Source organism: Coffea arabica, chromosome 10e, assembly GCF_036785885.1.
Source record: "Coffea arabica cultivar ET-39 chromosome 10e, Coffea Arabica ET-39 HiFi, whole genome shotgun sequence".
Classification (NCBI taxonomy): Eukaryota; Viridiplantae; Streptophyta; class Magnoliopsida; order Gentianales; family Rubiaceae; genus Coffea; species Coffea arabica.
Genome location: NC_092328.1, coordinates 14523673 through 14540075, shown reverse-complemented (window position 1 = coordinate 14540075; position 16403 = coordinate 14523673). Strand labels below are relative to the sequence as shown.

General features: G+C 35.2%; 1 protein-coding gene across 1 annotated transcript; it reads left to right on the top strand.

Moving 5' to 3' along the window:
- The first annotated feature begins 307 nt into the window (after window positions 1–307).
- Window positions 308–11543, top strand: LOC113711328 (indole-3-acetic acid-amido synthetase GH3.17-like). The gene is made up of 3 exons (XM_027234492.2): window positions 308–541; window positions 9993–10499; window positions 10864–11543. The coding sequence occupies exons 1-3, from the start codon at window positions 308–310 to the stop codon at window positions 11446–11448; spliced, it is 1326 nt and encodes a 441-aa protein (XP_027090293.1). The 3' UTR covers window positions 11449–11543.
- Window positions 11544–16403: the final 4860 nt, after the last annotated feature.

Genomic DNA, 16403 nt, shown 5'->3' with positions numbered 1-16403 from the left:
ATTTAACGTTATGATGATGTTTTATAATAAAAAAAAAAAGTTGGTCAATGTAATTCAATAATTATGAATATGGATTGCTAGGCTATGACTGGATATCAACAATATGGAAGAAACTAATCTACCAAGTAGATGGGGAAATTTAGGAACCCAAATCTGGAAGAATGGCTTGATTGGAGCTTAAAATAATATGACACTGTAGAGATAGAAGATGAAGATTGGCAGGTGTTTGATTCAAGAACTTTTTTATTTTGCCTGGTATGCTGGGATCCTATATTATTGCAACTAAGATAAAATCAATGCTCAAACAATGATAGCCCAAGCCGAATTCAGTCAGGAATCTCTCACCAACTATCATAGAGCAGTACAGAAGGAGCTGCAGTTTATCAATTGGAGTAAGCCCCAAATTGGATGGGTGAAACTAAATGTGGATGGAGCATCAAGCAACAGTATAGGACAAGCTGGAGCAGGAGGACTAATTAGAGATGAAGGGGCTTACTGGATGAATGGGTTCGGTGTCAGCTTGGGAACTACAACTAACAAGGTAGTAGAACTATGGGCCATCATTTATGGGTTGAGTATGGCAAGGGATATTTGTTGCAAAAATATGATCATTGAATTAGACTAAAATGTGAGTTTGGGGCTGAATGACAAGGCACCCGAGGAAATCCCACACTACACTCTAATTTAGCATATAAACAGTTGGCTAGCTAAACAATGGAAGAGAGAATTGAAGCATGAATGGCACGAGGGAAAGATTAATTCTAAAAAAAAATGTAGGAAAGATAGTGTATACACTATCAGTGTAGGAAAGATTAATTCTAAAAAAATAAGTGATAAGTTATTCACTTATCACATAATGTAAAATACACCCAAATGTACCATATTTAGTAGTTAACAATTTAATTACTTAATGAATTCAAACTTCAGATTTCAGTTTTTAAATTTTAACTTAAATTCCTTGATGCACCACCAGATGAGTTTAGAAAATTATTGAATTTAGATGTTATGGATGTAACTGTACCCAGATTGGTTGCTATTATACCCAGACAGGGTATAATAGTTAGTAATGGATAAATTGGTCGTTATGACATTGAGAACAAAGTTGAGCATACTCCTTTGGATTTGACCACCTGTCAAAATGCTTAGTTGAGACTAGCAAACTTCAAGGGGTAAAAACTTGGGAGTCCTGCATATAACTTTTCAAATGACATATTTCCTTCCAATAGGAGAATGCTATTTTATCCGATGGCATGAGAAGGGTAAAGTTATCAAGGCTAGAAATTCTGATGGCATAATTGTCTTTTCAGCTACTGACATAAACCAAAGTTCATTTCATGGCTTTGACTATTAGTCATGGGGTTTGATCTGCATACTTTGTGAATAAAGGGGCTAAATTATAATTGAGCCTCATTGCATGTGGCTACTTTAATTAACTTAAACTTATCAAGGCTGGATCCATAACTCATTCACATTAAAAACAGTATAATTTTCTTCTATAGATCAGCAGTTTCACGCTAATTGTCGAAACATAAATGAATTTGTTGTATTTGCTCCACCATTAACTAGCCATCATAAACTTTGAAGTTCATCAGCCACTTTAGAATAAAGTAGGAATACAATGTTGCTCTACTAAGTTAGTAGCAGAGCAACAAATCTAGACGCAACCATTGTTTTCAACTAGTTTGATCAAAACAAGTCCTAATAGGACGCCACAAAAAGCATGTAGTCTTAATTTCTTTTTGGTTATAATAAGGTTTGGGTGGAGAAAAGCATTATCTTATTTCAATTCAGCGCAGGATAATGACGTATTTATCAGTACAAACAATGCTAGGAAATTGCACGACAAATTCTTCTCGAAATTCTCCATATGTCATATGAAGCACCTTGAAATCTCCATATGTCATATGGAGTGCTTTATAGCAGTTCTTATAGATTACATACTAATGAGAGACTGCTAGTAATGAGACTTGTATTTGAACTTCCCTTAGATCAGCTTCAAATAAAAAAACTTTCCTTAGATGATGTGAACAAACCTTACCAAGTGAACCCAATCTCAAAAATACTAGTAATACAATAATATGTAAAATTAAAATGAATGTTCCTCTTCAGTGCAACTAATTGTGTCTTGACAAGCAATTCATTTGTTTGGATAGGGCATTATTTGAAATATTATTTGGAATAATTACTGTGGCACTTTTTGTGATGTGATGTATGGAGATAAAAAGGTGGGTTAGGAAATGTGTTTATGATGCAAGCGAAAAATTATTTGAGATAATTTCACTATGTGGGTCATCAATTGTATGATGCAATTGCCTAGCAATTTCAGAAAGTCCCCTTCCCTAGTTGACTACCAAATGAAATTGGGTAAATTCTATTTTAACCCTCTAAACTATATCCGATTTCCCACTTCAGCCCTAAACTTTAAAATGAGACACTTAGGTCCTCAAACTACTGAATCCGTCCCAATTAAGTAAAATTGTTGACAAAATCCACAAAATCGTCAGGGTTTTATGAGTGTGCAAAACAAGCGCCATTGACCAAGGGCAGGGATGCAAATTCAGAGAAAAGATATAAAAAGAAAGAAATTTATTTAGCACAAAGAAGGGAAAAGGAGGGAAACTTTCCCTCCTTTTATCAGGCACATTCGGGTGATATAATTGACTCAATCCAATTCATAAAAGCGAAGAGATGTGCCCTAATAAAAAAGAAAGCAATTGGCTGAATATCCAAATGAGGGGTAAGAACTAAGAGGTTGAGAGCTTTAGAAAATCTGAAGATAAGAAAGAAGACAAAGGAGAGATGGTTAGGGACACATGCAACAATGGAAAACAAGCATTGATGATGGCATCATGGACAGGTTTAAACCCAAGAAGAAGGTTTTGTCGATGTCCAAATTACAGGATAATTCCATTTCCATTATATCTGTTTGTACTTCTTTCCCTATAGTTCCGATTTGTATGCAATGCACTTAAGTAAACCTATATTTACTCTCTCAATGGTGTTGTTAATGTAGGAAACGGGGGAATGCAGTTATTGGGATTGAGTGGATCCTGAGATGTGTCAAAGGTCCGAGGATATAATCCTTGGACTAATAAGAACAAAAAACAAATTGAAATCTAAGATTGAGAGGTTGCAAGAGAACTCAAAGCTGTAGGAAGCAAAACTAAGGAGGCTAAAGATGTACTTGTTTCTTCACTGGGTTGTTGTTGTTATATGGATGCTTTTGCTCAAATCTGGGCCATAAAGGTCATCATTGGAGTTTGAAAAAAATCATGTCCATCTATGTGGGAAAAGAAGCAATGGTGTAGTAGAATAACATAGTGCAACATGCAATGCAATGCATAATAGTGCTATGTAATTGGGATGGAAAAGATGTAATTTTTGTCTCTCTGTATAAGCTGCGGTTCTGATGTAATGTAGCATATGCTTGAAGGAGCAATAGGTTCACTAATTTTGGATACAATTTTTAGTTTAGGGGATTATGTGCTCTTTTGTTTGAACTTTAGGGACCTAAGTGTCCCTAGCTAATGAAGCATTGGGATTGAACTATCCCTTTTTGTATAGTTGAGGGACTGAAGTGTCCTGACTTATTGAACTACTTTTGACAGTAAATGATAAACCTGTAAACATTTGTAACACCACCAACTGTTTGAGACAATAGATGCAATTGAAAATGGACTGAATTTGATCATTTAAGAAGAAGGCATGTTTAGCCTTACACCAAAAGACCAGACGTTTCACAAATTTACAAAACAATAGCAAAAATTTCTTGGCATTTACAACATCAGTTGCCATTTACAAAACATCAGCTTCTGAAAATATAATGTGAACAATTTATAGCAATAGAAATTCACAAAAACCAGCTAAACATACAGCTGCAACACATTGCCATTTACAAAACACAACTATTTTCTTGTGTGATTTAAATTTTCTAATTTTGCAGCTTCATTTGCATTCCTCTAGAGCTGAACATTGGCCAATGCTAGTTGAATTATTCATATGACCTACTGCTGCTAGATAGATTTACGCACATGTTCCCCCTTCAAGTGAAGGGGGCTCTCTTTGGACAAAATTTTAAGTTTCATTTTGTAAGTTCGACAAATCTCAGGAGAGGTAAACAAAATTGGATAAAACTTAAAGGGCTGTAAATGTAATAAGGTGAATTTATTAAAAGGTATTTTGGGATTAATCATATATTGTTCTCATGCAAGCATAATTTCTGATGGCAATCAGCGTTAGAGGGAGTTTGATAAACATTTTCTCATTCAAGGGAATTGACTCTAATTTAGTCAAGTTATAGGGCTCATTTAGTAATTTGATCAAACTTTAACGGAAGTAAATATAACTAGAGTAAATATTATAAATACTGATAATGTATACACTATCACGATCGGATGCACGACACATCTGCAAAATTTAGGTTTCAAATTTAAATTCGAATTATGTGTCATGCATCAAATGGTAAAAATACATACACTGTCAGTATATTCGCAGCATTTTAGTCTTGTACATTTGAAACTCGACTAAACCAGCATGTGAACTTCAGTGCAATGTTCTTGAACTCAGTCAAAATGAGTGACAATTGACTGAGTGATTAGTTCCGAGTTTTATCAGCGCAATTGGCCAACTCATTGGTCCATTGTTTTTCTTATTTATTATAAACATGTATAAAGAAATCTGAAAATTTTCCATCACCGATGATTATTATGCGCTAGATGAGTTACATATGTAATTATTTCTTTAAATTCATCTTACAATGAGAGTAACATCCAACAACTTTGGAACCATTAACTGTAAGTGTCCTTTTCGGTGGGAAAAATACTCTTTAAGTACCCAAAAAACTTTCTTGGTAAGATGAGAAGTCAAAAACAGTACAAGTAATGTTGTGAAAATTAAAAACTGTAATTTCTTCCAACCACTAAAGAAAGAAAAGGAAACTTCAAAAATTACAAAATTGTAATTTTTAAGAAAATAAACTTCAAACCACAAAAGATATATACCCAAAAGGCCAAAAAAAAAGAAAAAAATGAAGGATACTTTAAACCAAAAAAAAGTGGCTTTCAATTGATAACAAAACAAAAAAAATGATAACAAAACAACACCATCTCCTAGTATCACCTTCGTCGTACAAGAATTAAATAAAGAAATATATGTGCTGCAAAGGGGCATTCCAAGGGAAAGCAAAGTGGAGAAGAGTCTGATGTAGATGATCTTTGCAAAAGCAAGAATAACGAAAAGAATAATTAGTCGTGTTTGTTTAGATAAATTGGATTTTGTTAATGTAAAATATTATGTTGTAACAATTAGTACTAATTAGCAAGATTAGGAATGTCAATTAGTATCAATTACATCATTAGTTAAGATATTTACCTTGTATAATATTAATGTAGGTTCATTGTGTTTAAGTGTCTACATTTATTTTATAAAACTTATAAATATAGACGTTATATCATTGTACAAATTATGATTTCAATAAACATTTTTCTCCAAAATTGATATCTTTTAACATGGTATCTTTTCCTGTTCTTTAGGAAAATTGTTAGACTACATGGAATGCCATGCACCATTGTTAGTGATAGAGATGTTAAGTTCCTCAGTTATTTTTGGAAATCGTTATGGGGTAAACTAGGAACTAAACTCTTATTCTCTACTTCTAGTCACCCTCAAACCGATGGTCAAACTGAAGTAGTTAATAGGACACTCTCTACTTTGTTGCGTGCACTTATCAAAAAGAATTTAAAGTCATGGGAAGATTGCTTGCCACACGTTGAATTTGCCTATAAGCGCACAGTCCATAGCACCACACACTATTCCCCATTTGAAGTCGTTTACGGTTTTAACCCTCTCACACCTTTGAATTTATCACATTTACCTATAATTGAGTGAACTAACATGGATGGGTTGAAGCAGGCTGAGCAAGTGCGTGCCTTCCACCAAAAGGTAAGGAATAATATTGAAAAGCACACATTCCAATTTATTCGTCATGCTAACAAAGGTCGTCGCAAGATGATTTTTGAGCTAGGTGATTGGGTGTGGATTCACATGCGCAAAGAGAGGTTCCCCGTGCAATGACGCAACAAACTCTTGCCTAAAGGAGATGGTCATTTCCAAGTGGTGGAACGCATCAAGGATAACGCCTACAAATTGGACCTACCAGGTGAGTACGGTGTCTACGCTACCTTTAATGTGGCTGACTTAAGCCCTTTTCTTGCAGATGATGAGCTTGATTTGGGGACAAATTGCATTTAAGAGGAGGGGAATGACGCAAGAGGAGGGGCGGCTGCCCTTGAGGCCGTGAAGGAGGACCAAATGGAGTTCAATGGCCCAATGACAAGGGCTCGTGCCAAGAAGCTCAAAGAGTCCATGCAAACACTAGTTTGCACCACCTACGAGGGAATTGACCATGCATGCATTGAAACCGAGCTTGAGCAAGACAAGACAATTCGCTATACTCTCATTCAAGTCCTTGAGTCAAGCGAAGTGGAAATGGGAGCTCCATCCGAAGATTAAAATCTCATTTTCTGAGGTCATTAGTTGAGTCGTTGACATAAGGGCTTGATAGTCCATTATCTTGTTTTATTTTAGTGATAAAGTGTCCTCATAGGTTCGGCCAGGCCCACTAGGCCACCTTGGCCGAAACTAAGTCCTTTAGTTCTTAGGAAATAAGTGATTACAAATCACTTTAGGATTTCTAGAATCAATTCCACATCACTTTCGGTTTTCTTCTCTATGTAAGGCTATAAATAGCCCACACCACCAACAGTTTTATTCATTCAATAATATTTCAGAAATTTGAGTGTTTACACTTTTCTCTTGTCTATGAGAGTCCCTTTGAATACTTGAGAATTGCTCGAGAGTATTCAATTGAACTTATCAATCAAGTACACACCTTGATTGTGGCATTCTTCTACTTGTAACTTCGTTCCACTTACTCGAGTGCTTGTGGGCTGAGGTTAAGTCCAAGGTTCGCTTCATAGAGTTAGGTGTTCGAGTGTTGCTTCGCAAACCAACTTGATTCCTTCATCTAGATCTGGGAGCTACGTGGGATATGAGTTCATGCCTCCGGGCGGGTTCGTATCAGTTGCCCTAAAAAAACTAGCAAACTGCTACAGTAGAAAAAAGACCAAATGGGCATATGGATAAGGATCTAGTGGGAATAGCACACAACAAACAGATGCCATCAGAAATGAAACAAGGCATACTAGCACTAGTCCAAGTAATGCTAATGTCACTCAATTAAGTACATAAGAGAGCTGCATAGCTACTCCTTAAAATCAGACTGAACAGAAAATTGATGAAGAACAACCAATCAAGGGCACAAGAAAATGCTCATTTTGCCAGAAACCTGGCCATTCAAAGAAAGGTGGCAAGCTGAGGCAATGGATCTTTAGAAACTCACTGGACATGACTGGAGAACTTGGACTCAATAGTGTTGCAACAGATTCTCTGATTAACCCATATGAGACAGCTTCAAAGGAAATTGAATCTGGACATGCCAGTGCTTTGAAATTTGCATTTGTTGCTGTGTGAGATACAAATATGTTCACTCTCCTATTAACTACTTGTTATCTCCTGACATGTAGTTGAACTCCAACAATGGTGACAAACTTTATTCACACAATCCAGGGATAACAATGAAACCACCAGACTCATACATTCATGATAGGCAGACAGAAGAGCTGGGTTCAACTAGTCGTGTCACTAGACGACTTCAACCAACCCCCTTCACTTGGAGGGGGAACATGTGTGTAAATCTATCTACATTGTAGGCAGCAGCAGGTCATATGAATAATTCAACTAGCATTGGCCAATGTTCAACTCTATAGGAATGCAAATGAAGCTGCAAAGTTAGAAAATTTAAATCACACAAGAAAATAGTTGTGTTTTGGAAATGGCAATGTGTTGATCTATGTTTAGATGGGTTTCGTGAATTTCTATTGCTATAAATTGTTCGCATTATATTTTGGGGAGTGATGTTTTGTAAATGGCAACTGATGTTGTAAATGCCAAGAAATTTTTGCTATTGTTTTGTAAATTTGTGAAACGTGTGGTCTTTTGGTGTAAGGCTAAATGTGCCTTCTTCTTAAATGATCAAATTCAGTCCATTGTCAATTGCATCTATTGTCTCAAACAGTTGGTGGTGTTACAAATGTTTACAGGTTTATCATTTACTGTCAAAAGTAGTTCAATAAGTTGGGACACTTTAGTCCCTCAACTATACAAAAAAGGATAGTTCAATCCCAATGCTTCATTAGCTAGGGACACTTAGGTCCGTAAAGTTCAAACAAAAGAGCACATAATCCCCTAAACTAAAAATTGTATCCAAAATTAGTGAACCTAGTGCTCCTTCAAGCATATGCTACATTACACCATAACCGCAGCTTATATAGAGAGACAAAAATTACATCTTTTCCATCCCAATTACATAGCGCCATTATGCATTGCATTGCATGTTGCACTATGTTATTCTACTACACCATTGCTTCTTTTCCCACACAGATGGACATGTTTCTTGTCAAACTCCAATGATGACCTTTATGGCCCAGATTTGAACAAAAGCATCCATATAACAACAACAACCCAGTGAAGAAACAAGTACATCTTTAGCCTCCTTAGTTTTGCTTCCTACAGCTTTGAGTTCTCTTGCAACCTCTCAATCTTAGATTTCAATTTGTTTTTTGTTCTTATTAGTCCAGGGATTATATCCTTGGACCTTTGACACATCTCAAGATCCACTCAATCCCAATAACTGCATTCCCCCGTTTCCTACATTGACAACACCATTGAGAGAGTAAATATAGGTTTACTTAGGTGCATTGCATACAAATCGAAACCATAGGGAAAGAAGTACAAACAGATATAATGGAAATGGAATTATCCTGTAATTTGGACATCGACAAAACCTTCTTCTTGGGTTTAAATCTATCCATATTGCCATCATCAATGCTTGTTTTCCACCGTTGCATGTGTCCCTAACCATCTCTCCTTTGTCTTCTTTCTTATCTTCAGATTTTCTAAAGCTCTCAACCTCTTAGTTCATACCCCTCAGTTGGATATTCAGCCAATTGCTCTCTTTTGTATTAGGGCACATCTCTTCCCTTTTATGAATTGGTTCGAATCAATTATATCACCCGAATGTGCCTGATAAAAGAAGGGAAAGTTTCCCTTCTTTTCCCTCCTTTGTGCTAAATAAATTTCTTTCGTTTTATATCTTTTCTCTTAATTTGCATCCCTGCCCTTGGTCAATGGCGCTTGTTTTGTACGCTCAGAAAACCCTGACGATTTTGTGGATTTTGTTAACAATTTTACTTAATTGGGACGGATTCAGTAGTTTGAGGACCTAAGTGTCCCATTTTAAAGTTTAGGGACTGAAGTGAGAAATCGGATATAGTTTAGGGAGTCAAAATAGTATTTACCCAATTTCATTTGGTAGTCAACTAGGGAAAGGGACTTTCTGAAATTGCTAGGCAATTGCATCATACAATTGATGACCCACATGGTGGTGGTGAATTTGAAATGGATTTCGTTTGGATAGTGAAATTATCTCAATAATATTTCGCTTGCATCATAAACATATTTCCCAACCCACCTTTTTACATTTCTAACCACCTTTTTATCTCACATACATCACATCACAAAAAGTGCTACAGTAATTATTCCAAATAACATTTCAAATAATACCCTATCCAAACAAACGAAATTGCTTGTCAAGACACAATTAGTTGCACTGAAGAGGAACATTCATTTTAATTTTGCGTATTATTGTATTACTAGTATTTTTGAGATTGGGTTCACTTGGTAAGGTTTGTTCACATCATCTAAGGAAAGTTTTTTTATTTGAAACTGATCTAAGGGAAGTTGAAATACAAGTATCGTTACTAGCATTCTCTCATTAGTATGTAATCTATAAGAACTGCTATAAAGCACTCCATATGACATATGGAGGATTTCAAGGTGCTTCATATGACATATGGATAATCTAATTTTTCAAGGAAAATTGGCAAGAAATGTCTTCGAACATAAGAACTGGACAAATGAGTGATTGGATCACTGACCCTAACTGCAAAAGGGCTGTCTCCTTGATTTTGAGCAAACAAATGCCGGACTTGGCTGATTCAATTGATCTTGTATGCCAAGAAAAGTCTTGGGAAGGGATAATTAAGAAGATCTGGCCAAGGACCAAGTATGTCATGGCCATTATTACAGGGTCCATGGCACAATATATCCCTGCGCTTGAGGTCTATACGGGTGGGTTACCTGTAGTTTCACCAGTTTATGGTTCTTCAGAGGCAGTTTTTGGGATTAACATGAAACCTTTGTGTCGTCCTTATGATGTCTCGTATACTTTTATACCAAACATGGCCTACTATGAGTTCTTACCAATTGACAATCATCAAGATCCAAACTGCACCATCAGGAAAGATGCTCATTTGAAAGATCACATTGTGGATCTTGCTAATGTTAAGATAGGCCAGCATTATGAACTTCTTGTCACGACCGTTGCGCCTTTATAGGTGAGATCACTGTACTTTTGAATTGACCCTAACTGCCTGTGGTGTACCACAGATATGAACTATAATTCTGTTAGTCTGACCCATGAAAAAGTATTCTATAAAACACAGAAGTGCCTCTTGAAGGTGTCTACTGGTCTCCATTTTAAACCCTTTATCATGTTCTAAAATGGATGGTAGTTCCATTAATTTCTACTTAACAATTGCCTTGGACATCTGATGTTCAAATTTGTTGAATATAGGTTTATTACATTCTGTTTTTCGGTACATTTATTATCCTGATACACACAACCAATGATGATTAGACAGTTTAAATGCTTAAACGCTCTAATATCTGGAATATTGATAGAAGCGTGTGCTTTCAGGTTTATACAGGTACAGAATGGGGGATATTCTCCTGGTGACAGGTTTTCACAATATCACTCCCCAATTCAAATTTGTACAAAGGAGAAATGTGGTTTTGAGCATTGACATAGATAAAACAACTGAACAAGACCTCCAGAATGCAGTTACAATTGCAATGCATATCCTTGAACCACTTGGGTTCTTTCTTTTGGATTACAGTAGCTATGCTGATACATCCTCTATTCCTGGTCACTATGTACTCTTTTGGGAGCTCCAACTGAGATCAAATGATGACTTTCCTGTACTTGATCAGGTTAATATGGAAAAATGCTGTAGTTTAGTGGAACAATCTCTGGACCAGAAATATAAGTTGCTGAGGAATCAGAGCATCAGTACCATTGGTCCTTTGGAAATTAGAGTTGTGAAACAAGGAACATTCAACGTGCTCATGGACTTTTATGTTTCTCAAGGAACTTCTTTAAACCAGTACAAGACACCTAAGAACATAAAGTCTGAGAAAGCCATTGGAATTCTGGACTCCAGAGTAGTGGGAAAATTTTACAGCAGAGAAGTGCCTAATCAAGACTCGTAGCCTGTGGTCTTGAAGAATCTTTTTGCATATTTCATCCTAGGCGTTCACATACCTTGTCTTGTAATGTCGAAATTTAAAAGTACTTCACCATTGTATGGATGCATTTGTGTTCTACTATTTTCAGTTTGTTTGTGAAGCTTGGTGGATGAGGACAGTATGTGAAACTCTTGTACTCATCAAATTGAGAGCATTGTTATTCTAGTAGCAAAAGATGTTATTCTCCTCTCATGGAGTTTCCTAGTGAGAGTTTATTCTCTCTCAAGAATTTCTAGCGATGTTTTCTCCTCTCATAGAGATTTCTAATGACAGCTTTTGTAGTTTTTTCTTATTTTTTGTATTAGATCTAAGTTTTCTCATATTTGGTTGTCGAATCTAAAATCTTTTAGATCTACCTCATTAGAACTCACTTTAACATCTGAATTTGAATTAGTTAATTAGCAGATCTAGGAGAAAAGAAGTAACACAGTTGGAAGCATGCATATATGATATTGGGCCAATAAATGTTTTATCTTTTGATATTATTGGAGTTTTACAGTGTAATATTCTATTAATTTTTTAGATTTGTAATATCAAGTATTTGTTTTTTAGATCTATTTGTATTTGTGTATGATTGATGTAATTTGTGCTATTAGTATAGATTTAATGTTATGATGATGTTTTATTAAAAAAAAAATTGGTCAAATGTAATTCAATAATGAATTCGGACTTAGATTTCAACTTTCAAATTTCAGTTTTATTAAACGTACCCTAAGACTTAGATTCTTTGATGCACCTCCAAAAGAGTTTAGAAAATTATTGAATTTTAGATGTCATGGACTTAACTATACTCGAATAGGATGCTATATAATGTAATAGATTGGGACCACAACCCTCCATGGGATCTTAAAAAAAAAAAAAAAAGAGTAGTGTTTCAATAAGCATATTAACCTTGAATAGCGAGGCAATCAGTTAATTAGGATATAACAAACTAATTATGCCTATGATCCGAAGCTAATAAGTACTGGTAAATTAAAAACGGAAATGAAATTTTCAAATTTGCATTGGATAAGCTTTGGAACTCTAGTACATCTCAAAATTACCCAATACCCAAATCTTGAAAAGAAATAAACAAAGAAAGCTACTAAAAGGTGCAAGGCATCATGCTTATCGTTTGATAAAATCCCCACAACAAATATTATATTGAAAGAAAAACAACACCCAAATATCATATGATCTAGGGATATTACAGAAACCTCCCCTGAGGTTTCTGACATTGACACTGACCTCCCCTATGGTTTGAACAATTACACTAACCTCCCCTGAGGTTACTAATCCTTTGCAAATTCAGTCCAAACTATTAAAATATTGTTTTAGGGAGTGAAATTAGAAGTTTTTACCAAATTTGTCCTTTGTACTACATGTCCAATGAATGACAAAATACTACAAATCAATTAACAATTAATAAACTCTAAGGAGTATAGTTTATAGGCAAATACGCATTACCTATTTAAAGTACTGACTCTTTACGGGCATTTTACTTTCAAACATTTAATTTATGATAAATATATCAATATTTGTAAGTAAAATTCAAAAAGTGTTACAGTAATATTCTTGTAAAAAGGAAATCGGTAGGTTATTTATTTAATATAAATCAAATATTTTTTTTAAAAAAGAAATGGCCCATAAAGTATTAATTTTTTATGATTTTCATCCATTACATGAATAAAGTATTCATTTTTTATGTGTATTTTATTATGAATCATTTAATTTATGTTAAATACATAAATATTTGTAACTAAAATTGAAAAAGTGTTATATTAATACTTTTACGGAAGAGAGATTGGTAGGTTTTGTATTTAACAAAAATTAAATATTTGAAAGTAAATACAAATATGTATTTGAGCGTAAATATTTGTATTAAATTAAATGTTTGAAAATAAAATACCCGTAATGAACCGGTACTTTAAATAGTTATCGGTTCTTTATGGACAAACACGCATTACTCATTTAAATTACAGATTTTTTACGGGTATTTTACTTTCAAACATTTAATTTATGATAAATATATCAATGTTTGTAAGTAAAATTCAAAAAAGTGTTACAGTAATATTCTTGAAAAAAGGAAATCGGTAGGTTATTTATTTAATATAAATTAAATATTTTTTTAAAAAAAGAAATGACCCATAAAGTATTAATTCTTTATGACTATCATCCATTACATGAGTAAAGTATTGGCTCTTTATGGGCATTTTATTCTGAATCATTTAATTTATGTTAAATACATAAATGTTTGTAATTAAAATTGAAAAAGTGTTATATTAATATTTTTACAGGAACAAAGATTGGTAGTTTTTATATTTAACAAAAAATAAATATTTGAAAGTAAATACAAATCTGTATTTGAGCGTAAATATTTGTATTAAATTAAATATTTGAAAATAAAATGCTCATAAAGAGCCGATACTTTAAATAGATAATGCGTATTTACTTATAAACTATACTCCTTAAAATTTATTAATTATTAATTGATTTGTAGTACTTTATCATTCATTGGACATGTAATACAAAGGACAAATTTGGTAAAAACTTCTAATTTCACTCCCTAAAACAATATTTTAATTGTTTGGACTGGATTTGCAAAGGATTAGTAACCTCAGGGGAGGTTAGTGTAATTTTTCAAACCACAAGGGAGGTCAGTGCAAATGTCAGAAACCTCAGGGGAGGTTTCTGCAATTATCCCTATGATCTACTCAAACAAGGAGAGATAAAAAGTGTTGCAAGGACATCATTTTAAATGCCGTGTACCCTAGGCGCGGTTCCATATCTGATCTATTTATCAAGGTAAATTCTGTAGTGTATTCACATATTTCAAAGACAGGTGTGGAAAGTAAATTATATGGCAAAGAAGCTGGCACGTAGCAACCTGACATGTACGGAGATGAAGGGAATGTTTCTAAAAAAGTAAGTGGTGACCTATAACCGCGGTGAATGTAGCGTACGGCAAATGTTGGAAATGTATTGGGGTGAAACGGAATTAACATAAATATAATGGGGTAAGGAGTAAAAAAAAACCCGTTAACTTTATTAAAACAACCCCAATTTTTAACTCTTTCGTCCATAATAACAACACAGTACTCATATTGGAATGCATTTTAGAATAAATAGCCAACTCTTTATGGCTTTCCTGCACTACAACTAAAGATTAAATCCATTTTGGATTGGTCAATCTTATATTCAAACGTGTGTCCCAGTTTAAAAGTTTCAGCTCCCCTTGGCTCTCTTCCATTACAACAACATAATACCGAAGGTGGCATAAAGACAGACTGATTTATCGGATAAAAAGAAATTAAACCCGTTGGTGAGTAAAAGACCAGCTCTTTGTGCCTTTCAACCATTACAGTGACAGAGTACCCAACGTGCCTTAAATACAAATGTTGGGTAATGGGATAAAATTTAGTTAAAACGGTTGTCTTATAAACGACCTGCTGTTTACGGCTTTCGTCCATCAGACGTTCAGGAGAACCCAATTTCGTAGAATACAAAATTGTTGATCGGAAAGCATAAAAATTAACAGCCGGTGTCGGTTCTGTTGTATAAAACATCGAAGAAAAAGAGAAAGCAGTACTAAACAAAGCCATGCTGGGGCCACCGAAGAGGAAGCGTATAAGGTACTAAACACACAGCCATGTTGGGGCCCGCAGTGATGCGTGTGTTTGAAGACAGGTGGTGACGTCGGAATCGAAGGCAAAAATTTGGTAAAGAAGAAGTCAAGGCGGAATAGACAGAGGTGGTGTCTACTGGCGTAAATTTAGGCGCAGGCGGTGACGGTAGATATATCTGAGGAAAGCCCTTGCGAAGCTGTGGTGATAGAATGCAGCGGCGTGGAACAGAAGCAGAGAAATCAAAGGTGAGTACTTTTTTGAGTTTTTCCATAACTTTGAAAAATGGAGTAAAATAACGAGTAAAACACCTGTACGTCTACTAGGGTGATTTCTACAGTTCTTGTAAGAGGCAATGATAGAGGAATAAGGAATACGAAGTACGGGGTGTAAGACCCTGCGTCTTCGAACGAAGATGTAACGAAACCGGGAAATTATCGCAGTTTATTTGTGCACGGAGCTTTGTGTACGTACGTAGGAAATGTTGGTCCTCTAATTTGTATTAAATAGTGTAAAGGAAATTAAGCAGAAATGAGTGAAGACGTGAAGAAGACGTTGTAACAGGACTAAAGTCTTAAAATAGAGTGATTTGGATGGCCGTGTGGACATCGATAATGGCCCCCATACTGCATTGCGCATGGTTATGTGAAAAGAATTAAAGAAACACACAGTAGAGGTTGAGTTTGTTGGTGTTAATGAAAATGCATGTCGATAGTGGTATTTTGTGCTAAAGGTTGATATAATTGCATCAGCCACACTTATAAAAACTGTGTATATGAATGTTAGAGTAATGTTTATCGTCTGCATTTTGTGAAAGTTGTGAGGTAAAGTATGGTTTGTTAAGTGAAATGATCGTGTATATATGTTTTGTTCCATTAGTAGACGATCAGTATTTATGTTACAAACGAAAGCATATGGGGAGGCTGAAAAAAAAATGTGTAGCGACCATGGTTAGAAAAAGCATTGAACAACCACACAGGGGTTGTAAGTATGGGGCAGGATGGGGTGCTTAAAACTCATGACATGGTGCAGGAAACAGAGAAGGGAAAAATGGGGATGGATGGTTGCGGCAGGTTAATGTCATTTGACCTTAACCAAGAACCTGAGTGTGACCGAGACACATGCAGTGAAGAAAGCGGTGGTTCAATAGGAGGACACGAAGATGAGGAGGCAGATGAATTGGTGGGCGCAATAGGCGTGGATGACGTAATGAAATTAACATTTGACACGGAAGAAGAAGCTGGGGAATTTTATAATTTGTATACGAAACTAAGCGGATTTGGGATTCGTAAAAGTAATGCCAAACGAGATGAAGAT

What these genes read in the sequence shown, in the direction of transcription:
- LOC113711328 (XM_027234492.2), top strand. Translation starts at nt 308, where the DNA reads ATGATAGCCCAAGCCGAATTCAGTCAGGAATCTCTCACCAACTATCAT. An exon ending in TGGGAACTACAACTAACAAG is followed by an intron (nt 542 to 9,992) that starts GTAGTAGAACTA and finishes TAATTTTTCAAG; the next exon opens with GAAAATTGGCAAGAAATGTC. An exon ending in ATGAACTTCTTGTCACGACC is followed by an intron (nt 10,500 to 10,863) that starts GTTGCGCCTTTA and finishes TATTGATAGAAG; the next exon opens with CGTGTGCTTTCAGGTTTATA.